The 26,924-nt window shown below is 43.5% G+C and overlaps 1 protein-coding gene across 3 annotated transcripts in view; it reads left to right on the top strand.

The window, feature by feature from the left end:
• The window catches only part of SLC25A42 (solute carrier family 25 member 42), a 90,484-nt gene extending 65,629 nt beyond the window's left edge, over nucleotides 1–24,855 (top strand). For all 3 annotated transcript variants that reach the window (XM_040417420.1, XM_040417419.1, XM_040417421.1), the window contains 5 exons: nucleotides 4,612–4,637; nucleotides 10,604–10,770; nucleotides 18,604–18,720; nucleotides 20,170–20,321; nucleotides 22,435–24,855. In XM_040417420.1, coding sequence (XP_040273354.1) covers nucleotides 4,612–4,637; nucleotides 10,604–10,770; nucleotides 18,604–18,720; nucleotides 20,170–20,321; nucleotides 22,435–22,760 — 788 coding nt within the window. In that variant the 3' untranslated portion in view covers nucleotides 22,761–24,855. The remainder of the gene's footprint in view (nucleotides 1–4,611; nucleotides 4,638–10,603; nucleotides 10,771–18,603; nucleotides 18,721–20,169; nucleotides 20,322–22,434) is intronic.
• The last annotated feature ends 2,069 nt before the right edge of the window (nucleotides 24,856–26,924 follow it).

Here is a 26,924-nt window from a genome sequence, read left to right as displayed (position 1 = left end):
AAATTGAAACAGGCTTTTTTTCAGCTGATCCAAATTTTAGGACCACATGCCTCTAAAAGGCCAAATCTGTGCAAAGATGTGGATTCATTGTCATTTTCTGTCAGGAAGTCACACGCTGTGATGGCAAAGGCAAAAAAACTCTCCCTTTTTGAACGTGGTCGGGTTATTGAACTGCATAAGCAGGGTCTCTCACAGCGCGCCATCGCTGCTGAGGTGGGACGCAGTAAGACAGTAATTTGGAATTTCTTAAATGATCCTGAGGGTTATGGAATAAAAAAGTCAAGTGGAAGACGCAAAAAAAATTTCATCAGCAATGAGCCGGAGGATCCAATTGGCTGTCCGTCAAGACACTGGACGATCCTCGACCCAAATTAAGGCCCTTACTAGTGCTGACTGCAGCCCCATAACCATCAGACGGCATCTGAGACTGAAGGGCTTCAGAAACAAAAAACGTCTTCAAAGACCTTGTCTCCTTGAACGCCACAGAACTGCTCGTTTGGACTTTGCAAGAGAGCACCAAACATGGGACATTCAAAGGTGGAAGAAAGTTTTATTCTCTGATGAGAAAAAATGTAACCTTGATGGTCCTGATGGATTCCAATGTTACTGGCATGACAAGCAGATCCCACCTGAGATGTTTTCTACGCGCCACAGTGGAGGGGGCGCCATAATGGTCTGGGGTGTCAGTGGAACAATTGAGCTTCAGGAAGTGCAGAGGCGTCAAACGGCCGCTGGCTATGTCCAGATGTTGCAGAGAGCATTCCTCATGACTGAGGGCCCTCGTCTGTGTGGTAACGACTGGGTTTTTCAACAGGACAACGCTACAGTACACAATGCCCGCAGGACAAGGGATTTCTTCCAGGAGAATAACATCACTCTTTTGGCCCATCCTGCGTGTTCCCCTGATCTAAATCCAATTGAGAATCTTTGGGGATGTATGGCAAGGGAAGTTTACAAAAATGGACAGCAGTTCCAGACAGTAGATGGCCTTCGTGCGGCTGTCTTCACCACTTGGAGAAATGTTCCCACTCACCTCATGGAAACGCTTGCATCAAGCATGCCGAAACGAATTTTTGAAGTGATAAACAATAACGGCGGAGCTACTCATTACTGAATTCAGGTTTGGAAGTTGGATTTCAGTTTTGTTTTTTTTTGGGGGGGGGGGGGGGGTTAGTTTTTTTTTGGAGGTGTGGTCCTAAATTTTTGATCAGCTGAAAAACAGCCTGTTTCAGTTTATTCGTTGTTTTCATTAAATTGAATGTTCAAAAAATGTTTTTTCTCACTCCCATTTCTTCTTCTTGCATGTTGAAGCTCTACTTGGAACTTTAAGATCCAGCCATGCTAAATATGATTTTTTGCCATTTTTCAAGTTGTCTTAAACTTTTGATCAGGACTGTAGTAGACAAATGAAGCGTTCCGGAAGTGGACATGTTTGCTTCAAGGGAGAATACGAAGGTGGCAAGATTCTGCTCCCTAAAGCCCCGGGACAATCCCTGGGCATTAGATGCATTTGCCTTAGCATGGGACTGGGGTCTCAGTTACGCCTTTCCACCGCTTCCACTCATTCCAAAAGTGATTCAAAACCTCCATCAAGACAATACAACAATAATTCCAATAACCCCATTTTGGCCGACGAGAAGCTGGTTTTCCTCTCTCAAGAAACTCTCCATCTCGGATCCTTGGCCTCTTCCATCCAGGAAGAACCTTTTTCATCAGGGACTGATTTCACATCCCAATCCAGAGTTCCTGAGACTAAGGCTGAGTTCACACGGGCGAGTATTCCGCGCGGGTGCAATGCGGGAGGTGAACACATTGCACCAGCACTGAATCTGGACCCATTCATTTCTATGGGGCTGTTCACATGAGCGGTGATTTTCATGCATCACTTGTGCGTTGCGTGAAAATCGCAGCATGCTCTATAATCTGCGTTTTTCACGCAACGCAGGCCCCATAGAAGTGAATAGGAGACGATCGGGATGGAGACCCGATCATTATTATTTCCCCTTATAACATGGTTATAAGGGAGAATAATAGCATTCTGAATACAAAATACATAGTACAATAGTGCTGGAGGGGTTAAAAAAATAATAATAATAATTTAACTCACCTTAGTCCACTTGATCGCGCTGCCCAGCTTCTCGTCTGTCTCCTTTGTTGAACAGGACCTGTGGTGAGCATTCATTACAGGAACAGGACCTGTGGTGACGTCACTCCGGTCATCACATGATCCATCACATGATCTTTTACCATGGTGATGGAAAAAGAGATGGATCATGTGATGAATATTTAGAGCCATATTTTTTTATTTTTCTGGCTATGGTCTTTTTTGCGGGATGAGGTGACGTTTTTATTGCTACCATTTTGGGGTACATATGACTTTTTGATTGATTAACATGTTTTTTGGGAGGGGAGCTCACAAAAAAAACTGTTTTGGCGCAATGTTTATTTTTTTTTTTTACGGCGTTCACCTGATAGGGTAGATCATATGATATTATTATAGAGCCGTTTTTTTTTTTGTTTGTTTTTTTTGCATTTTTTGAATAACTGATTTGAGAGGAAATTTATTTTAAAAAATTTTAAACTTTTTTTTTATTTATATTTTTTCCAAACACTATTTTTTTATTTTTTTGTTTTACACTTTGTCACCCCCATCAGGTCATACAAGACCTCTGGGGGACATTTAACTTAACTTTTTTTTTTTTTCCACTATTGATTTTCCTGTAACTGGGGCTGACATAGTAGCGCCAGTTGCAGGGGAAATACACCCCACAGAAAGGCTGTACAACATAATACAGCGCTGTACAGCCTCAGTGCAGGGCTGATCGTGGTCTATGGAAGACCCGACAGCTCCTGCACTCCCCTGGCCCTGGCGGTCACATGACCAACGGGCCGAGACAGGAAGCGGGATAGCGCTTCTTGATCTGTATACACAGCGCTCATTGAGCTCTGTGTATACAGCAATCTGTATATACAGGAACGGTCCCTGCCTTCTCCCTGGGGTGCCCTGCTGTCACTGACAGCGGGTCCCACCTCGACAGCTGCACAATTAGCGTGCAGCTGCCATCTCTGAATGGGAGCTCACAAAAAAAACTGTTTTGGCGCAATGTTTATTTTTTTTTTTTACGGCGTTCACCTGATAGGGTAGATCATATGATATTATTATAGAGCCGTTTTTTTTTTTGTTTGTTTTTTTTGCATTTTTTGAATAACTGATTTGAGAGGAAATTTATTTTAAAAAATTTTAAACTTTTTTTTTATTTATATTTTTTCCAAACACTATTTTTTTATTTTTTTGTTTTACACTTTGTCACCCCCATCAGGTCATACAAGACCTCTGGGGGACATTTAACTTAACTTTTTTTTTTTTTCCACTATTGATTTTCCTGTAACTGGGGCTGACATAGTAGCGCCAGTTGCAGGGGAAATACACCCCACAGAAAGGCTGTACAACATAATACAGCGCTGTACAGCCTCAGTGCAGGGCTGATCGTGGTCTATGGAAGACCCGACAGCTCCTGCACTCCCCTGGCCCTGGCGGTCACATGACCAACGGGCCGAGACAGGAAGCGGGATAGCGCTTCTTGATCTGTATACACAGCGCTCATTGAGCTCTGTGTATACAGCAATCTGTATATACAGGAACGGTCCCTGCCTTCTCCCTGGGGTGCCCTGCTGTCACTGACAGCGGGTCCCACCTCGACAGCTGCACAATTAGCGTGCAGCTGCCATCTCTGAATGGACGTTCCAGAACGTCCATTCAGAGATAAACCGACCGCCCAAGGACTTTTATAGTCAATGGGCGGTTGGGAAGTGGTTAAGTGCGCTTCCTGCTTTCAGTAAAATGTTGGCAGCGAGTGAATCTATGATTCTGATAGGTTAGAGGTTTTCTCGATTAACTCTATTGACTGCTTATCCTCATGATACGCCATCAGATCAGGGGGGGTGCAACAGCATGCAGCTATATGAACCCATGTAAACCGTGAAGAGCCTTGACAGCTCGCACAAGCTCAGAGGCCCCTTTAGCAGGGATACCAAAAGTCATACCACAACTGATCTGATATTGGTGATCTGTCTTGAGGATAAGCCATCAAAATTGTGAGCCCTGAAAACCGCTATAAATTGATTAAAGTGTTTTGCCCAGTTGTAAAAGATCTACAACCTCCTGACCACTCCACAGTGACCTCTGTACAGATCCTAAGGCATGTCTAGAAAACCCTCCTGAAGGAGTCTATGAACATCTCTAGACTACAGATTCCTATGTCCGTAACTCTCTGAATGCTGTTAACACAAGCTCCGTCAAGATGGCAGCCCCCATAATCATGTTCAGGAAATAGAATAAAAAAAAATCTACCATCATAAAATAAAAACAGATTAGAAAAAGAATCTGGGTCATTCTCTGAATAAATGATTAAAGAAGCAGTCCAAGAAAAACTTGTGCACTGTTATGCCTGAGGAGGGAGGGGGGGGGGGGGGTACAATTCAGAGAACACCAATGTCATGCACCTCTTCTTCAGGTCTTTGTGTCACACAGTCACTAAAAGACATGTATAGTAAACAGTTGTTGTATGTATGCCCAGCCACTAATATAATGTTCTTTTATCTTATATACAGTGTCTTCAAACAGATTCTCTGCTAAGGTAAGAGTTACTTGCTTAAATGGTCACTACACTTTCAACAGACTGTATTAGCGGTAAATATAAGACCCATCAGGTTCCTCTCCCCCGTCCCTTTCCTAAACTAACTAATTGGAGAATTGTCTATTAAATCTGCCTATGGATAAACGCGATACATATAAGTCTATTGAGAGAAAATGCTGAAGAAGCATTTAGAATAGAGGCACAGATAAACACACTGAGCCTGCAGTAGCTAATAGTTAGTGTTAAATCTCACCTGAATTGCTTTATTCACATATTTAGTTCATAGTACTTTTCTGTAAGCAGATTCTCCTCTATTTTATGTAAGCAGTGTATAGGAGACATGATAACAGCTAGCCTTCACTCCCCAGCTCACAGACAACTGAGAATTAGAAATGGCGCCTACAGGGATAAACTTGTGATAAATAGCAGATACAGCTGATATAATGGCCAGATGTAGGAGGAAACTTATCATGAGGGGAATTTAAAGAGGACCTTTCACTACAATAAAAAATCTAAACTAAGTATACAGACATGGAGAGCAGCGCCCAGGGATCTCCCTGCACTTACTATTATCCCTGGGCGCCGCTCCGTTCTCCCGGTATAAGCTCCGGTATCTTCATATGTTCGGCTCAACTGGGTGGAGCCTGCCGGCGTCTCCTTCTCCCAAGCTGGAGTGCTGGCCAATCGCAGCGCTCAGCTCATAGCCTGAGAGAAAAAAAAAAACTCTCAGGCTATGAGCTGAGCGCTGAGATTGGCCAGCACTCCAGCCTGGGAGAAGGAGACGCCGGCAGGCTCCATCCAGTTGAGCTGAACATATGAAGATAACGGAGCGGCGCCCAGGGATAATAGTAAGTGCAGGGAGATCGCTGGGCGCCGCTCTCCATGTCTGTATGCTTAGTTTAGATTTTTTATTGTAGTGAAAGGTCCTCTTTAAAAATTTGTTTTGCAGGAGTTGACATTCGCTTGTGCTAAATTTTTCATATTTGCAGTTTGAGATGTTTAAATTTTTACACCACTCCATTACTGGAGTAAGAGTGCAACAATTCTTGAGACTTTTTAAAAAGTCGCAGTTAATACATTTTGCTTAAAGGGAACCGGTCATCATGAAAACACAGTGTAATCTGTGGGCAGAAGGAGCTGAGTAGATTGATATTTAGGCTAGTTTCACACTAGAGATGTCTGAATCCTGCACTGCTTGATGCTACATGACCCCCGCTGGCCCCATTCACTATGGAAACTGGTAGAGATTTGGCCCAACCCGGCAAACATGCTGAGAATCAGCCAAACGCATTTCGTCCAGCTGATTCTCGCCATATTCGTCCAGCTGATTCTCGCCATATTCGCCAGGTTGCGAGCATTATAGTTAATGGGGCCTGACATAATTCTGGCAGCGCAACACAGATGTGAAACAGGCCTTTGTCTTAAGCGAAAGGATTTAGTATAACTTGTAATTTATACATTTAAATTCCTGCTCATTCTGGGCTTTGAAGTCAAGGATGCGGTCCTATCAGTGATTGACAGCCTTCCCTCTGACTGTGTGTATACAGAGATAGCTGTCAGTCACTGACTGATGTCAAGGAGGCGGTCCTATCAGTGACTGACAGCCTTCCCTCTATGACTGTGTATACAGAGATAACTGTCAGTCACTGACTGATGTCAAGGAGGCGGTCCTATCAGTGACCGACAGCCTTCCCTCTATGACTGTGTATACAGAGATAGCTGTCAGTCACTGACTGATGTCAAGGATGCGGTCCTATCAGTGATTGACAGCCTTCCCTCTGACTGTGTGTATACAGAGATAGCTGTCAGTCACTGACTGATGTCAAGGAGGCGGTCCTATCAGTGACCGACAGCCTTCCCTCTATGACTGTGTATACAGAGATAGCTGTCAGTCACTGACTGATGACAAGGAGGCGGTCCTATCAGTGACTGACAGCCTTCCCTCTATGACTGTGTATACAGAGATAGTGGTCAGTCACTGACTGATGTCATGGAGGCAGTCCTATCAGTGACTGACAGCCTTCCCTCTATGACTGTGTATACAGAGATAGCTGTCAGTCACTGACTGATGTCAAGGATGCGGTCCTATCAGTGATTGACAGCCTTCCCTCTGACTGTGTGTATACAGAGATAGCTGTCAGTCACTGACTGATGTCAAGGAGGCGGTCCTATCAGTGACTGACAGCCTTCCCTCTATGACTGTGTATACAGAGATAACTGTCAGTCACTGACTGATGTCAAGGAGGCGGTCCTATCAGTGACTGACAGCCTTCCCTCTATGACTGTGTATACAGAGATAGCTGTCAGTCACTGACTGATGTCAAGGAGGCGGTCCTATCAGTGACCGACAGCCTTCCCTCTATGACTGTGTATACAGAGATAGCTGTCAGTCACTGACTGATGACAAGGAGGCGGTCCTATCAGTGACTGACAGCCTTCCCTCTATGACTGTGTATACAGAGATAGCGGTCAGTCACTGACTGATGTCAAGGTGGCGGTCCTATCAGTGACTGACAGCCTTCCCTCTATGACTGTGTATACAGAGATAGCTGTCAGTCACTGACTGAAGACAAGGAGGCGGTCCTATCAGTGACTGACAGCCTTCCCTCTATGACTGTGTATACAGAGATAGCTGTCAGTCACTGACTGATGACAAGGAGGCAGTCCTATCAGTGACTGACAGCCTTCCCTCTATGACTGTGTATACAGAGATAGCTGTCAGTCACTGACTGATGTCAAGGATGCGGTCCTATCAGTGATTGACAGCCTTCCCTCTGACTGTGTGTATACAGAGATAGCTGTCAGTCACTGACTGATGTCAAGGAGGCGGTCCTATCAGTGACCGACAGCCTTCCCTCTATGACTGTGTATACAGAGATAGCTGTCAGTCACTGACTGATGACAAGGAGGCGGTCCTATCAGTGACTGACAGCCTTCCCTCTATGACTGTGTATACAGAGATAGCGGTCAGTCACTGACTGATGTCATGGAGGCAGTCCTATCAGTGACTGACAGCCTTCCCTCTATGACTGTGTATACAGAGATAGCTGTCAGTCACTGACTGATGTCAAGGATGCGGTCCTATCAGTGATTGACAGCCTTCCCTCTGACTGTGTGTATACAGAGATAGCTGTCAGTCACTGACTGATGTCAAGGAGGCGGTCCTATCAGTGACCGACAGCCTTCCCTCTATGACTGTGTATACAGAGATAGCTGTCAGTCACTGACTGAAGACAAGGATGCGGTCCTATCAGTGACTGACAGCCTTCCCTCTATGACTGTGTATACAGAGATAGCTGTCAGTCACTGACTGATGACAAGGAGGCGGTCCTATCAGTGACTGACAGCCTTCCCTCTATGACTGTGTATACTGAGATAGCTGTCAGTCACTGACTGATGACAAGGAGGCGGTCCTATCAGTGACTGACAGCCTTCCCTCTATGACTGTGTATACAGAGATAGCTGTCAGTCACTGACTGATATCAAGGAGGCGGTCCTATCAGTGACTGACAGCCTTCCCTCTATGACTGTGTATACAGAGATAGCTGTCAGTCACTGACTGATGTCAAGGAGGCGGTCCTATCAGTGACTGACAGCCTTCCCTCTATGACTGTGTATACAGAGATAGCTGTCAGTCACTGACTGATGACAAGGAGGCGGTCCTATCAGTGACTGACAGCCTTCCCTCTATGACTGTGTATACTGAGATAGCTGTCAGTCACTGACTGATGACAAGGAGGCGGTCCTATCAGTGACTGACAGCCTTCCCTCTATGACTGTGTATACAGAGATAACTGTCAGTCACTGACTGATGTCAAGGAGGCGGTCCTATCAGTGACTGACAGCCTTCCCTCTATGACTGTGTATACAGAGATAACTGTCAGTCACTGACTGATGTCAAGGAGGCGGTCCTATCAGTGACTGACAGCCTTCCCTCTATGACTGTGTATACAGAGATAGCTGTCAGTCACTGACTGATGTCAAGGAGGCGGTCCTATCACTGACAGCCTTCCCTCTATGACTGTGTATACAGAGATAGCTGTCAGTCACTGACTGATGACAAGGAGGCGGTCCTATCAGTGACTGACAGCCTTCCCTCTATGACTGTGTATACAGAGATAGCTGTCAGTCACTGACTGATGTCAAGGAGGCAGTCCTATCAGTGACTGACAGCCTTCCCTCTATGACTGTGTATACAGAGATAGCTGTCAGTCACTGATAGGACCGCCTCCTTGTCTTCAAAGCCCAGAATGAGCAGGAATGTAAATGAATGATATACAAGTTATACTGAATCTTTTACCATAAAACTATACATCGATTTTCTTAGCCTCTCCTGCTCTGACATTTTCACTGTCACAGATTTCCTATAAATTCATTCGATGGGCTAACCACGCCCTCTTTCTCCCACTTTTTTTTTATTTTTTACTAAAAAAATTTGAAGTATTGCAAAATTGTTTGCATAAATAATACCAATAAAAAATAAACCCAAAAAGTCGTAAACCCTATTCAGTGACTTTTTTTATGCAAGAATTCTGGAGTACAGAACTTGCTAAACTTCTTCTTCTGAAATGTCATTTGAAAGTGTAGGTAAGAAATTCTTAATTACTTGCAGGCAGTTCTGCATTTAGATGTAAGAATACTTGGTGCCGTGGGCCACAACCCAGAAAACTTTCAGGCACAGCAATGGTCTTTAGTAGGAGGCCATTCTATCAACAATCTACAATGGCTTATTTTGTTTGTTCTGTAGCAGGGTTTTCTCCCCGCATAGTTTACCCACTCACTCACAGTAGTTAGTTCTTTCAGCAGTATTCACTGTAGTCTAACTTTAAAGGGGTTGTCTCACTTCAGCAAGTGCCATTTATTATGTAGAGAAAGTTAATACAAGCCACTTTATAATGTATTGTGATTGTCCATATTGCCTCCTTTGCTGGCTTTATTCATTTTTCCATCACATTATACACTTCTTCAGCAAGTGCCATTTATTATGTAGAGAAAGTTAATACAAGCCACTTTATAATGTATTGTGATTGTCCATATTGCCTCCTTTGCTGGCTTTATTCATTTTTCCATCACATTATACACTTCTCGTTTCCATGGTTACGGCCACCCTGCAATCCATCAGCGGTGGCCGTGCTTGAACACTATAGGAAAAAGGGCCGGCTGTGACTGTGGGAGCTCACATAGGCTTGTGCTTTTTTCTATAGTGTGCAAGCACGGCTACCACTGATGGATTGCAGGGTGGCCGTAACCATGGAAACGAGAAGTGTATAATGTGATGGAAAAATGAATCAAGCGAGTAATGGAGGCAATATGGACAATAACAATACATTAGTAAGTGGCTTGTATTAACTTTCTCTACATGATAAATGCTATTTGCTGAAGTGACACAAACCCTTTAAGGAGTGGCCACACCTAGCGGACCCACCAAAGAGTTTCTTCTTTGGAAAATCTACAGCCTGGCAATATTCTACAGCGGAAAAATCTACACCAAATAGTGCAGAAATTATCAAGGGAATGCTGTGTGTTTGCTGCAGATTTCACCCTCTGCATTACAAAGGGTAAAATCTGCAGCAGATATCCGTAACATTAGTTGACATGATGTGGATTCCACGCAGCATGTCAAGTTATCCGCTGATATAGTTGTGGAATATCTCTGCAGCATGTGGGCGAGAGTTTTAAAAATCTCACTATATGTGAAAGGGAAAATGAAATGTGTACATTTGCAGCCTCATCTTCCATGTGTTCATTTAAAAAAAAAAAAAAAAAAAAAGGCCATTCTGAGGTCACCCCAAATGATTTTAAAATTAGTTGCCGGAACAGTTATTAGGGGTGTTCAAGTGTTTTTTTTTTTTTTTTTGTTTTGTTTTCTTTTAAATAGTTTGTTAATCTAAAAAATAATTGAATGAAATGTGGATCCTCACTCAGATGTTCATATATAGTACGAATTACTGTTTGCTCTTTGACAGGAAGCCTACAGGCTGATATATCGCACTTACCTCAATGAGGGATTCCTGAGTCTCTGGAGAGGCAATTCGGCCACTATGGTGCGGGTCATCCCCTATGCTGCCATACAGTTCTGTGCTCATGAACAGTATAAAAACCTGCTTGGCAGCTATTATGGCTTTCAAGGAGCGTAAGTATCTAGATGCACTTCAGAAGATACTGTCATCTTTTGTGTAAGGCTTCATGAACACAAACATAATTTTTATGTGTATCCAATCTACATTTTTTGGAGAGGATTGCAAGCGGGCCCATTCAGAGGTCTGGGTCTGCAGAAAAAAAGCGGACAGCACACGGATGTCATCCATGTTCTTTCCACATCCGTATGTCTGATCCACAGATTATAGAGGGGAAAGGAGGAAGTAAGTATCTCTTGTCAAGGAAGAAATTAGGGGGAGATTTGTCAAACTGGTGTAAAGTAAACCTGGCTTAGTTGCCCATAGCACCACCTTTCATTACTCACAGCTCCTTTGAAAAATGAAAGTTGGTATCTGATTGGTTGCTAGGGGCAACTAAGCCAGGTCTACTTTACACCGGTCTGATAAATCTCCCCCAAAGGGTCCATTCACACATCCGTATGTGTTTTGCGGATACACAAAAACATAGACACCGGCAATGTGCGTTCCGCATTTTGCGACCGCACATCGCCGGCACCTTGTCCGCAATTGTGGACAAGAATAGGATATGTTCTATTTTTTTCGGGAATGGAATTGCGGACCCGGAAGTGTGGATCCGGACAGCATAGTGTGGCCCTATGGAAATTAATGGGTCTGCAATTGTGTCCCGCAAAATGCGGAACAGAATTGCGGACGCGTGAATGGACCCTTAGTTTGTATAGCCTTCAGTAAGAAGAATGACTTGATAAAACCTTTAAATACCTATAGACAAAAGATAAAATACGATCCAGGGGGGCAAATGTTTTAAAGGGGGTTGTCCTATTACAACAACTTATCCCTTATCCATAGGATAGGAGGTAAGTGATCAGCAGGGGTTTGACTACTGGGGCTCCCACCAATCACATGAACTGTGGACTGTGTTTCCCCTTTTGAATGGAGTGGCAGACATGCATTTGCACTGCTGTGTTCCCGCTTTTGAATGGAGTGGCGGACATGCATTTGCACTGCTGTACCATTCAACTGCATGGGACTGCCGGAGATAGCCAAGTACAAGTTCCGGCTATCTCCAGCATCTCCATAGAGATGAATTGACAGCGTGCATGCGTGTCCACCACTCTATCCTGTGGATGGGTTATAAGTTGTTGTAATGGGACAGCCCTTTCAAATAAGAAACTGAAGGCAAGAACAAGAAGGCACAATCTGAAATTAGTTGGGAGGCAGACAAAAAAATATCAGAAAGTATAGTTTCTCAGAGAGAGTAGTAGTTGCTGACAACAAGCTTACAGCAGATGTGGCTATAAAATCAAGTTAAACATGCCCGACACCAACATGTATCTATCATAAGAAAAAAGTGAAAAAGGAAATAATATAAGGGCAGACCACGTGGGCCATATGGTCTTTTCCTACCATCATTCTTCTATTTTTCTATGAGAACAGGGGTTCCATGTCCTCCATTTGAATAGAGCAGGGGTCAAGCATGAGACTGCCGCACCATTTAAATGAGGACTCTTGTGATCGGTGAGAGTTTGAGCAGTCAGCCCCCCACTGATCAGGCACTTAATTAATCTGTGGATTGGTGATGAGTTGGCATTCTGGCCCTTTATTTCTGAAGTATGGAGAAGGCAGTACTCTATGTAGAGTGGATGGTGTCGAATGCACTCTGTAAATTTCCAGAAACTATGATGATGGTAGCCGTTCTCACTCCTGTTTAGTAGTCCTCAGGGACACTTGCTGACATTCTGTAGGTGAAGTAGATACCAGCATAGTGATTTGCTCTCCAGCTTGTTAAACATTACATGGTCACGCTGCTGATCATTAATTGCTTACAGAATAATTCATCACAACGCACAATATCATTTAGATTCAGAGTTCTTGATTCAGACATACATGCTCAATTGATTTTTACACAATGCAATGCAACTGCCTCCTCTTCACTATAGTCCCAGCTTTAATAGACATCACTGCTTGATCTGAACCTAACATTGTGTCTATTACACATACATTATAAGAATTGTGTTCTGTAACACACAGTGCATACATCAGTCACCAACAAAACCAAATAATTTCTCCTACATTGGAGATATATATCAGGCACGTCAAGAAACTTTTTTTTTTCTTTTCTTTTGTACTGTGTCCCTGTTCATACAAAACTATATTGGACTTTCCCAAACAATGAAAAGTACGGTATGCCACATACCAGCCCAGCGTATGCCAAAAAGATGCTTTTTTGGCATTTGCTGGTTGTATGCAGGTATATGGACACATCAGATGTATAGGTCGTAGAATAGTTCCAACATATACCTCCACTGTAACTAAAACTGAGACACAAAGAAAGCCTAAGGGCTCTTTCACACAAGTGTGTTCCTTGTGGGACTAATGCTCCGCGTGAGAGAGGGATCCTGCGTTCTGGACTTACAGAAGAGCAGGGCATTATCATGATTGATAATGCTTTGTACCTCTGCCTGACCTTTCTTCTACAGAATCACAGTGACAGCTTTATGTCAGTATGGTACCTTGCAACCGACCCCGAGTTCGGTAAAAGGTTTTTAACAGTAGAAATAAATTTTTTAAGTTATTACGAGACTTCGAGAAGTAATACCATTGGCTCATCTGAGCTCGCTCGCTCTGTACAGTATTCAAACAAAATCTTATGCGAATCGACTTTGGATGTTTCATCCGAAGTCGATTCGCTCATCCCCATTTACCATGTCTTGTATTAGAAAACGCAAAAAAAATTCTTTGTGTGGCAAAATTGAAAAGGAAAAACAGAACAGCGTTCACTATGCACTAAAAATGACCTGACATTCTTATTCTGCGGCTCAATATAAATGCGGCAATACCAAACCTGAACAGTTTTTTTTTTAGTTTTTTTTCTTTGCATCGCTATATCGCTTTGATTTTTTGGAGGAACAAAATGACAAAAAAATAGCAAATTGCGTGTTGTTCAATTTTTTTTCTGCTATGGCATTCACCACACAGGAATTTTTTTAAAATGTTTTAATTGTTCAGACATTTTCGGAGGCAGCGATACCCAATCTGTTTATTTATTTTTTATTATTGTTTATGTATTTTTATATGTAAAATTGGGAAAGGGTAGTGATTCAAACTTTTAATATATTGGTGTATTTTTTCATTTTTCACTTTTTTTAAATATATTTTTTTATAACTATTAGCCCCGATAGGGGCCTTGTACACAGGATCTTTTGATCCCCTCTCCTATTCACCCTAATAGAGATCTATTAGGGTGAATAGGATTTTTACTCCCTTCATTATGAGCTGTGCCATGGAGAATGCAATGGCATGCCTGGATTGCTTCAAAAGCGTCCATGCTGCCATGGCAACCAATCGAAGCCCCCCAATTTGACTGCTGGGGCTCCAATCGGAAGGCAAAGGGAACTGCATCCCTCTGCCTTCATTCACAGGTGCCGTGATCAGCGCTGATAGCGGCACCTGAGGGGTTAAATGACGGGGGCGGCGCGATCGTTGCTCCCTGTCAGTACGGCCGGGTGTCGGCTGTATGAAACAGGCGGCACATGGCGCATATGGAGCAGGGTCACTGCAGAGGCTCGCTCCATACACCCGCGGGCGCATAACACCGTATATATACAGCGTTATGGGTTAAGGGGTTGAATTGGAAAAGGAGGAAATATGACAAAACAAAATAGAAGTACATTAGGTAACTGAACAGAGTGCGCTTTGTGTGCATTTAATATGTACAGATCACACAGCCTGCCCTTGGTCACAAGGCCGCCTTCTTGTTGTTGGATGTCATGTGCCTCATATGAATCACATACTGATTTACAAGAGCAACATGATGTCTTGCTTGACTGCTCTGTAGCAGGAAAGTGAGGGAATATGTCCTCCTTTCAAATAGACATTCAATTTTCTCAAAATCTTCTGTTTCAATCAAACATAAAAATTGATTCCTGAATGGAAGTGTGTGAAAGAACAAGGATTCGGCCCCCTCCTATAGAGACTGAGCGTATACTGTATGGAATGAAGGGCTGTAGCATTGGCGCATCATTGGTGATTATTTGTCACCTAAATACGAGGGCGTCTGTGTGACATGTCCTACATGTTCTAGGTGTGCACCTCACTCTGTGAAAAACTAGTAGTATTTTTGAATCAAGTAGTTTTTATTAATGCGAAAGAGAGCCTGTCACCATGAAATGCAGTGCAACCTGCAGGCGTAATTTATACATTGAAATCTCTGCTCTTTTCATGCATTGGAGTCATGTGTCAATGCTGCATGACCAAGCTTACAGGGAAGGCTGTCAATCACCGCCCACATTACTCCTATGCATAAAAGTAGAGGTTTAAATGAATATGTTTTTCTGGATCTTTTTCTGCAAAACTCTATATCAATCTGCTCAGCTCCTCCTGTTCTAGAACATGTTTCCTGCAGCTTACGCTGCATTTCATGGTGACCTGTTCCCTTTAATGAATAATAAAACTTGTAAAATCTGTTTTGTATGTGTATGTTTAGGTGTGTAGCTGAGTCAAACCTATTTTCAGGCGAGCTTGTTCATTGTATGAAATACACTCCGCATGGGAGCATGCCTTCCCAGATTGGACACTTCTGTGACAGGACTGCACAGCATTATAATGATTTATAATGCTGTGTGTCGCTGCCTGACTTCCACTGTAATATAATTATGTGAGTGCCAATCATTACAGTCGTGGGCAAACATGAGACACGCAGCATTAGAAGTCATTATAATGCCTAACGGTTCTGCCATAGGAGAAGTGTCCAGTCTGAGAAATCACGCTCCCACATGGAGCATGTTTCCCGCAGTGAAAACTCTCGTCTGGAACGGCCCTAAGGGTGGTTTCATACTATGTTCTTTTTTGGAAGCCGGTCAACAGGAAATTATAAAACAGTTTCTTTGTGGTAGTGTGGCAATTTAATTTAATTTTTTATTCCAGCCTACTCTGAATGTGGAATTCTCTTCCTATGTTTTCCCGTAGACTTCCCTATAGGAAATAAGTCAGGAAAAAAATGACTTAAAAACGGCACCCCAAGGCAAGGAAAGATGCAGTGAGGCAACAGCCGAAAGCCACCTGCCCACGCTGCAGAATGTGTGGTGTTACCGCAGTGTATTACAGCACCAGCAAAGTGTATCGGATTACACAGAGCTCATGTACACTTTGTAGATATTTTCCGTGCAGAAATTGACCTGCCTTGCGGACTTCAAAATAAATAGCATGTCAGTTATGTTTGCGGTTTTAGCTTTGGATTTCACCTCTGCAGCAAAACCACATCTAATCTGCACCAAATTAGACATTGCGGATTTAGGTGCGGATATGCTGCAGAGACCCACAAAAATCAGCACAGAAATTAGTGCGGATCTTATGTGTGTTCATCCACACCCACGTGCAGGACTACATTTTTTATTGGGGGTGGGTATTTTGGCTTTTTAAAAAAATAGTGGTGTTTTTTAACCGCACAACATTTTACTTGTGTTATATCGGTGGCAATTTTATCTATGGGAAAATGCCAGAAGAAAAAACTGCCACACCCAGAACTCACTACAATTTAAAAAAAACATGGCAAGGCATAAAAAAAAAAATGGCATCCAAAAAAAAAAAAAAACCGTGTTGGCAGTTTTAGGGTCCATTCACACGTCCGCATCTGTTCCGCAATTTTGCGGAAAGGTGCGGACCCATTCATTTTCAATGGGGCTGGAATGTGCTATCCGCATTTGCGGATCCGCACTTCCGTTCCGCAAAAAAATAGAACATGTCTTATTCTTGTCCGCAATTGCGGACAAGTAAAGGCATTTTCTAGGAGAGTGCTGGCGATGTGCGGTCTGCAAAATGCGGAATGCACATTGCCGGTGTCCGTGTTTTGCGGATCCACAAAACACATACGGACGTGTGAATGGACCCTTAGGCTTCTTTCACGTGAGCATGACTGATTAGGTCCGGATGCGTTCAGGGTGTGTTCAGTGAAAGTCGCACCATTTGCAAGCAAGTTCAGTCAGTTTTGTCTGCGATTGCAAGCAGTTGTTCAGTTTTTTCCGCGCGGGTGCAATGCGCTTTGATGCGTTTTTCACGCGCGTGATAAAAAAACTGAAGGTTTACAAACAACATCTCTTAGCAACCATCAGTGAAAAACGCATCGCACACGCACTTGCTTGCGTGAAAAACGCATAATATAGAACATGCTGCGATTTTCACGCAACGCAGAACTGATGTGTGAAAAACAGCGCTCATGTACACAGACCCATTGAAATGAATGGGTCAGGATTCAGTGCGGGTGCTATGCGTTGACGTCACGCATTGCACCCGCGCGGAAAACTCGCTCGTGTGAAAGGGGCCTTAGGCCTCTTTCACACGGGCGTTGCGGAAAAATGTGCGGGTGCGTTGCGGGAACACCCGCGATTTTTCCGCGCGAGTGCAAAACATTGTAATGCGTTTTGCACTCGCGTGAGAAAAATCGCGCGTGTTTGGTACCCAAACCCGAACTTCTTCACAGAAGTTCGGGCTTGGGATCGGTGTTCTGTAAATAGTATTATTTTCCCTTATAACATGGTTACAAGGGAAAATAATAGCATTCTGAATACAGAATGCTAAGTAAAACAGGGCTGGAGGGGTTAAAAAAAATAAAAAATCATTTAACTCACCTTAATCCACTTGCTCGCGATGCCCGTCATCTCCGTCTGACTCTTTTACTGTAAAGGACCTGTGGAGAGCATTAACTATAGTTTAAGGACCTGGGATGACGTCACTTTGGTCATCACATGGTACGTCACATGATCTTTTACCATGGTGATTCACCATGGTAAAAGATCATGTGACGTACCATGTGATGACCGGAGTGACGTCATCCCAGGTCCTTAAACTATAGTTAATGCTCTCCACAGGTCCTATACAGTAAAAGAGTCAGACGGAGATGACGGGCATCGCGAGCAAGTGGATTAAGGTGAGTTAAATGATTTTTTTATTTTTTTTAACCCCTCCAGCCCTGTTTTACTATGCATTCTGTATTCAGAATGCTATTATTTTCCCTTATAACCATGTTATAAGGGAAAATAATAAGGTTAGGGTCTCCATCCCGATCGTCTCCTAGCAACCGTGCGTTAAAATCGCACCGCATCCGCACTTGCTTGCGATTTTCACGAAACCCCATTCATTTCTATGGGGCCTGCGTTACGTGAAAAACGCACAAAGAGGAGCATGCTGCGATTTTCACGCAACGCAAAAGTGATGCGTGAAAATCACCGCTCGTGTGCACAGCCCCATAGAAATGAATGGGTCAGTATTCAGTGCGGGTGCAATGCGTTCACCTCCCGCATCGCATCCGCGCGGAATACTCGCTCGTGTGAAAGGGGCCTAAGGGTACATGCACACGTTCAGGATTCATGTGCGGAGAATCCGCACTGAAATCTGCAGGTGTTTGCAGGCAAATCCGTGCGGTCAATCCGCATCAATTGGTGCAGATTTTCCTCATGCGGATATTACTAAGTGAATGGAGAAAACAAATTGACATGCTGCGGACTTTAAAATTCGCACCGCAGGTCAAAATACGTGCGGAAAAAATCGTGTGCATTAAGAATTTTAAATTCTTATAGAGTACTATGTACATGACCTATGGTGCAGATTTTCCACACGCAAATCCGCGCGCAATCCTGATCATGTGCATTTAGCCTTATGATTTCCTGTAACGTGGCTTCTGCCCTTTTTGCTAAAAAAAAAAAAAAAAAGGAAAAATTGTTTGTGTGAAACTACCCTACCAATCTGGTTAGTACACTAACCTGTACATATGTACAAAGTTTACTTAAAGATTGCATATCTTTCATCCTCAAATTTACTAAGGGAAAAAATGGCTCTTCTTCTTTTTCCTCCAGTGCTTTGACGCCCATCCCCCGCCTTCTGGCAGGAGCTCTCGCAGGTACAACAGCTGCAATGTTGACTTATCCACTAGATCTGGTTCGTGCACGTATGGCTGTCACACCTAAGGAGATGTAAGTTTACCACGGTCTAGAAGCAGTTATTTATTTGAATGAATACACTCACAATTTAATCTTGTAACAGCATTCTGCCATGCAACAGGCTTTTTATTTTCGGAGTTATTGCGCCTTATAAGGCTACTTTCACACTTGCGTTAGGAGCGGATCCGTCTGGTGTCTGCACAGACGGATCCGCTCCTATAATGCAAACGCTTGCATTCGTTCAGAACGGATCCGTTTGCATAACTGTTTATTTCAGATCTGATTTTTCACAGATGGTGATGGGGACGCTTCAAGTTAGAATATACTGAGAACTGTGTACATGACTGCCCCCTGCTGCCTGGCAGATGCTGCCAGGCAGCAGGGGGCAGACCCCCCCCCCCCCCCCCCCCTCCTGTATTTAACTTATTGGTGGCCAGTGCGGGCCCCCCCTCCCTCCCCAGTATTAATTGTAACCAGTGTGGCCCCCCTTCCTCTATATTCATCGGTGGCCAGTGTGGATTCCCAGTATTAAAATTTGACCAGTGCGCCCTCCCCCTCCCTCCCTCCCTCCCCAGTATTAAATATGACCAGTGCGGCCTCCCCCTCCCTCTATATTCATTGGTGGCCCGGCCAGTGCGGATTCCAAGTATTGTGACCAGTGCGGCCTCCCCTCTCCCCCCCCCCCCCCCTCCCTAATTAAAATCACCCCCCCATCATTGGTGGCAGCGGAGAGTACCGATCGGAGTCCCAGTTTAAATCGCTGGGGCTCCGATCGGTTGCCATGGCAGCCAAGACGCTATTGCAGTCTTGGCTGCCATGGTTACTTAGCAACAAATAGAAGCATTATACTTACCTGAAAAGCTGCGATGTCTGTGTCCGGCCGGGAGCTCCTCCTACTGGTAAGTGAAAGGTCTGTGCTATAGGCAATGCGCCGATTTTTGGCTCAACTGGGTGGAGCCTGCCGGCGTCTCCTTCTCCCAGGCTGTAGCGCTGGCCAATCACAGCGCTCAGCTCATAGCCTGAAAAGTTTTTTTTTTCTCTAAGGCTATGAGCTGAGCGCTGCGATTGGCCAGCGCTACAGCGCTACTATTCTAGTGAAAGGTCCTCTTTAAAGAATTGCTTTACGGCAGCCAAATGGGCCATAGACACAATGGTCAGGAGGGGACGTCGTTGACTATGGGAGAGTTTTCTAGGCCTGCTCTGTGACCTGTGCAGAATAGATAAGCTGTGATATCACCTGGATCTGATATTCTAATCCTTCCTGTGATAATGAGATGATTGCTGAAAAGTGATCTGTACAGCACAAGAAGTGGCACCTATTAGGCTTAGTGGCCAGTGCGAAAACTGCTATATTTTATTTTTATTTTATTTTTTTAAACATAGTCACATGGAAAAGTAAAAATAACATTTTAAAAAATTCTTTCAAAATTTTACTTAATAGCTCAATTTCTAGTTAGTGATGTAATGTTTTATATATTACAGGTACAGTAGCATTTTTCAGGTCTTCATACGCATGTCCAAAGAAGAAGGCTTGAAGTCTGTGTATCGAGGATTCAATCCTACTATTCTAGGTGTCATTCCCTATGCTGGAATCAGCTTCTTCACTTATGAGACACTAAAGAAGCTACATGCGGGTGAGTAGACCCAACACATTACTGTAATATTAAGGTACCTAATGCACAAATGATTATGGTGGCACTGGCAAACTCTTTAATAAGTATGTGGGGTTGTCCTAACTCTGCCCTGCCGCCTTGGATTTCAACTTGCCTAATAATCTGATCCTGCAGGAGCTAAGCTGCTGCCAGAGGGATCTTGCCGCACTTTGTTCTGTAAAACGTACAAGCAGCTTTAGCTACATACTATATTCTTTGTCAGCTGAGTACCTTCTACTTTAATTTCTAGATCAAACAAGGATGCAGTGATTTCCAGGCTGTATATGTTCCACAGGGGTATGAACCTATCATGTATAGTGCATACTGCTTCTACTATCCCTGGTAGTGACCCAAGTAACCAAGGTTGATAGGCTTCCAATGTAACCCCTTTAAAAAAAGTGAATTAAGGCCCCCTTTTACACTGGCCTGTTGGGGCAATCCTACGAACACTATTTCCAGATGATCACCTTCTGAAAAGGTGCCGGTAGTCACCCAACAAGGTAGCCATCACTTATTCATCAGGTGAAGGCATTCCTAGTGCTGACACCTAAATCATCGTTTTTGGGCAGCAGATTGTGCTGGCTAAACTACCATCTGCTGCCCAGAAACAGTAGTTCTCTATGGGCACAAGCGATTCTTTATACAAAGGAGATGATTACAGCTCTCACCTCCTCTGATGAGCACGCAATTATCAGAAATGAATGGTTCGCTTCAGATAATTGTTTGCTGTGTTGGTCTGTGTAAAGGTGGATTTAGGGTACTTTCACACTAGCTTTGTTTAAATCTTGCGGGCAATTCTGTCGCCGGAACTGCCTGCCGGATCCGGAAAAACGTGTGAAAGCGGATTACATTTAGGATTCTGATCAAAATGAAAAAATGCATTGGAAAAAACGGATCCTCCATTTATGGACTTTAACTTTTTTTTGCACATTTTTCGGGTTTAACATGCAAAAGCTGGATCCGGTTTGACGGAACACACGGCGCCGGATCCGGCATTAATGCAAGTCAATGGGAAAAATTCTGCATCTGGTGTTCAGTCAAAGTGTTCAGGATTTTTGGCCGGAGGTAAGAATACAACATGCTACGGTTTTCTAAAAAGCCTCATCAGTAAAAAAGACTGAACTGAAGACATCCTGATGCATCCTGAACGGATTGCTCTCCATTCAGAATGCATGGGGATAAAACTGATCAGTTATTTTCCGGTATAGAGCCCCTAGGACGGAACTCAGTGCCGGAAAAGAAAAACACTAGTGTGAAAGTACCCTTACACGGGCTGATGACCAGCAGGTTGTCGGGAAGGAATCGTTCCTTCCCAACAGTTGGCTGCTTGTTAAGTGGAGGTGAAGCTCTGTATTTACATGCAGCGATCACCTCCACAGTATGAGGATTAGAGATCACTACTGCTATCGCTCATGCTCATACAGCTGCATTGTTTCTCTGCAGCAGAGTGCACCATCTGCTACCCAGAAATGATCATTTATGTACCTGCACTAACGATCATTTCAACCGATGAACGAGAGTTCCACTCGTTCATCGGGTGATCGGCTGCCCATTTAGACGGGCAGATTGTTGGGAAGGAGCATCCGCAGGAACGTTCTTTCCCGACACTTTGCCCGACTATCTGCCTGTCTAAATCCACCTTAAAGGGGCCTTTAGTCATGTGTGAGTGTCTGGCAGCTAGAACCTCCACTGATAATGTATGCAATGACTTGCCTCCATAGTCTACAAAAGCTTCCAATACACAACAGATAGTTCTAACTTTGATTATGGTTTAGTCCAGCAGGATAACGATCACCATATTCTTTAAAAGGGTTATTTGTCATGTACAAGATAATTATTATCTTATTCTAAGTGCACCAGAATTATTGCTTTATCTCTCAAAATAGTCCCAAAACTATGTTTTTTGGAGAAAATGTGTGACGGTGTCCTGGAGCAGGTTATGAAGTAACTCTTTGCCAGACAGCTGAGAGAAGCACAGGTTAGAGTACATTTTGATAGATGTAATAGTTCATTAGATTCTCTTCACTTATTATGTCGGACTAGATCTAACCAGTATCGTTAAAGCAGTGTCACTTTTCTGTGTTTGTCATTTTAGAGAATAGCGGCAGGGCTCAACCATACCCTTTTGAACGTCTGCTGTTTGGAGCCTGCGCTGGACTCCTTGGTCAGTCGGCCTCTTACCCACTGGATGTAGTGAGGAGACGCATGCAGACTGCTGGCGTAACTGGACATACATACAGCTCCATACTTGGAACCATGCAGGAGGTGGTGGCAGAAGAAGGCCTTATCCGTGGACTGTATAAAGGCCTCAGCATGAACTGGGTAAAGGGGCCAGTGGCAGTCGGTATAAGCTTTACTACCTTTGATCTCACACAGATTCTTCTGAAGAAGCTCCAGCGAGTGTCTGATGTTCAACGGTAGAGTGGACGGTCATTTTGATGGTACTTTTTAACCTGTTTGCTGTTTCGGAAAGATCCTTTTGACACTGAAGACGTTAGAAACACAAATTTCTTCTTCCCAGTGTGAAGGAAAAGGTTGGCTTTGCGTTTTTGAAGGAAGTGGTGCTAGTTTAGTTAGCCAAAACAATATGGCTACAGGAGAAACATTGCTGTTGCTAAAAGAGGAGATAGCAGTGCCATTGTATGGAATGGGGGTGTAGTGGAAGCTGTCTCAGAGATGCTCATTAGCCTTTCTGTGCCCTGCTTCCTTGTCTGCCAGAGATGCCTCGTGCTGGCTTTACCCTTTCTTAATAAATCTCTTCTAGACACTTGAATACCAGTAATGCAGGCAGTATCTAAAATCAAAACGGATATTTGGGGCTTCAAGGGCTGCGGTACCGGTTCAATAAACAGGATAGTACAAGCCAAATGTACCATCGTTTACCACAATTTCACTTGTATTTTGAAAGACACAAATTCTAATTGTACCCTTTCAGCTGCAGTAAAAGATGTAAAGTGCCATTATTGTGAAAAATATGTATACTTGCACATAGTTGTGCACATTTTGTCTACGCTCCTAAGTATGCTGCTTGTTTGCTGTGTGTTTGTGTACAAGTAGGCACTTTATACACATGGAAATTTGTTATGTGCCTACACGTTCATATGAATAAGGATGTCTGTTGGGGATTAATAATCCCTATTTACCAGTAGTTTTATACCAAAAGGTTAGGGTGATAAGGGTTTACGGGGATCACAGCAGCCTTCTGTACTGGGCAGAGCAGCTGTAGGACATTTGCTTACCTTGTGCCTACTCTGTCCCATTAGCTGAACCCCTGTCATAATTCAGCTAATGGATCCAGATAATTCTAGGTCTCTTTTAGGGCAGGTTCACCCATTAAAAGCTATAGAAAACTGACCAGTGTGAACCTAGCCTTAAAGGAGTTGCACAGGATTAGACCACCATGTCTTTTGGCGCCACACCTTATCCACGCTCTGTGTGTAGTATTTACAGCCAAGCTGAAATATGAGATACAACTCATGGACAGGTGTGGCGGAGTTCTTGTAAGAAAGCAGCCATGTTTTTCTAATCCTGGACAATGCCTTAAAACTTACACAGTTGTTAATTGTGAGTGTTCTGAAACTGTAACTGTACAGTGCCCACCTATCTCAGTCAGTCCCATAGATGGATGCGTGACCCCGGACCCCTGTTCTCTTGATTGGTGGAGGCCACAGCAATCTGACATTACTCACCTATTCTGTGGGTAGATAAGTGTCTTACGTGGGCCAACCCCTTTAGTGCCCTATTACACTGCCCACGCAGGATGAGAGCTGATGAACAAACACGTTGATCGGCGTTTGTTTTCATCGGCCTATTACACAGACCAATGCATAGTGAATGGGAAAGAAATGATCGCTACCGCAGACATTTCTCTCTTACTCTGCTCTGTTGATTATTGGCAGCACATCCCTGATCATACATGGACATGAGCTGCTAATAATAATGCATTTTTTATTCTGATGAACAATGCAAATCATCTGACAAATGTGATTGCTCATTTATTGGCTGATTGGCAGCACAATTATACAGGGCAATTGTGTGGAATGCTTGTTCTCAATAATTGACCCACAAAGACGTTTGGTCTCATAGGGCCCTTGAGGTGGCTTTACACATTGGATAAGAGTTGGTTGACAGTTGAACATCAGTTGACTCAACAATCATCTGGTGAATGTTCCTTTCATAGACGTGACCACACAGATTATAGTCCATATTGGCCGTTACAGTTGTTCAGACTGGCCATACACATTCAGTTAAACCGGGCAATGGATGAATGATCTTTCTGGGAACGTTCTTTCAAAGAAAGATCTTTTGTTCACAAATAATCTTTCTTTGAATGAAAGAATATCAAACACGGCCAACTTCTTTTCAGGCGCTGATGGTCTGTCATCTGTCGGCTTAGGCTACTTTCACATTCGCGTTTGGTGCGGATCTGTCATGGATCTCCACAGACAGATTTATTCAGATAATACAACCGTCTGCATCCATTCAGAACAGATGCGTTTGTATTATCTTTAACATTGCCAAGACGGATCCGCCTTGAACACCATTGAAAGTCAATGTAGGACGGATCCGTTTTCTATTGCGCCAGATCGTGTCAGTTTCGCTGCAAGCAGCGGAATGGAGACAGAACGGAGGCAAACTGATGCATTCTGAGCGGATCCTTTTCCATTCAGAATGTATTAGGGCAAAACTGATCCGCTTTGGACCGCTTGTGAGAGCCCTGAATGGATCTCTCAAATGGAAAGCCAAAACGCCAGTGTGAAAGTAGCCTAAAACGATTGTTCGTTGTTCAAATGATGAACATTCATTTTGGTTGAAATGCAACCACTTTGATCAACTTTAGTTTGTTATGTATGGCCATCTTTAGAGTGGCCTGATGCAGGATTGTTTAATTGGTTTAATGATAAGAAACGCACAAAAGCAACTCAATGGCGACTTTTACATAGTAGAGAGTGTTTCTGTGGTTGTATTAATATGTTTTCAACAGTGTTTGTTCTTTGGATATGTGATAGAGGTTAGCTGTCTAAAAACGTATCTGTTAGAGCCGGCAGACCAATATCTCCCTATGATAAAGCACATTGCCCAGTGACGCACAACTACAAAACAGACAGCCATGCTGCTAAAGTGCTTCTCTTCTCTAATAGCTAACAATTTAGAGGAGTTGATGCTTTTTGCCCTCTGTTCTGCTGTTTTGCAGTGCCAGCACTTTTGGAAAAGTTATATATACCGGTATATGCATATATTTTAAATAATTGTTGCAAGAGATTGTATATTTAATAAAACATTCTAAAATGACAAGGTGTATCGTTTCATTGTTTTAAACTTGGGATTGTGTGATCTGCATGGTAGGCTAATTCCGATGGATAACATATATTAGTCAAACTATATTTTTGTATCATTTGAGAAGACATATCTGCTTTTACACTTTTTTAAGATTCTACGGTTTTATGTGCAATTTTTCATACAGTGTTGCCTATTAAAACCACTTGAAAGCTTAGTGCTCTGTAGCATTTCTCCATAGGCATCTGCAGTATGATCTTTCATGAGATGGAGGTCTCCCATGTAGTGTTTTGTTGTCCAGCATAACAAAGGATCAGACTGCAGATTCCAACCAGGACCCATGGACTTAGATCCTGAGTATGGCTCCCTCATAATTCAATAGACCACTGGTGTGTCTCCAATTTTATACAGAGGCACACTGAAATTTTATTTTCCCCTGCAAGACATGGTTCACCACAGCCTGTATGTAAAAAGTATTCTCCCCTAGAAGTATTTGCAGCATTAAATAAAATAGGTTTGGAATTGGGATGGATAATCTACGTGCCCCGTGTGCGTACACTTACCTATGCAAATACAAAATACTTACCTTTAGTAATATTGGTATAGTCCTGCTGGGTACAACAGTATATGAATAAAATGTGAATGGGCCCTATTGCAGAGGCCAACTTATGCACTTATTTTTGTAGCCAAAGGGGCAGATTTGTTATTAAAAATGTCTTAAATGCTGTTCGCTGTATTTATCATGATAATTTTTGCACCTCACATGGCAAGTTGACATGGGTTAGCAGGAAAGGGAGTATGGCTTCAATTGTTAACTTATGCATAACAATTGTGCCAGAGTTTGGGCGTAAAATTCTGGCATAAAATAAGAGATTGTAGATTATACTATTACTCAACGGCGTACGCCAGACTTCTGGACTTGCTGAGAGTGGACTCAGCAAAGCAATGGGTGCATATGGCGCGGGGTTCTTCCCCTACCTCGCTCTTGGTTCTCCCTTGGGTTATTGGGTCATCTAGTGTCTCTGCCCCTAGCCCCTCCTTCACGACTACCCACACCCTTGCAACACTTGCCTCCATACACAGCAGCCTTTCTCTTATTGACGTCAAGGGCCCTTTAACCCCAATTACAGATCATCCTAATTTTCCACCTGGCAGCTCCGCCCGTTCTTTCCTGACAGGCACGAGCTTGCGCCCTCTCCGATTCTGTCATGTCCTACATGGGTCCTCGTTGAAACCTCTTAATCAGCTAATAGAGCCCTCTACTACTCGCCCCGGTCACACTTTTCAATATCTCCAGCTCCAACACTT

This window comes from Bufo bufo, chromosome 2 (genome assembly GCF_905171765.1).
Source record: "Bufo bufo chromosome 2, aBufBuf1.1, whole genome shotgun sequence".
NCBI lineage: Eukaryota > Metazoa > Chordata > Amphibia > Anura > Bufonidae > Bufo > Bufo bufo.
Note: the sequence above shows the minus strand (reverse complement) of the source record. Positions and strands in the feature narration are given on the sequence as shown.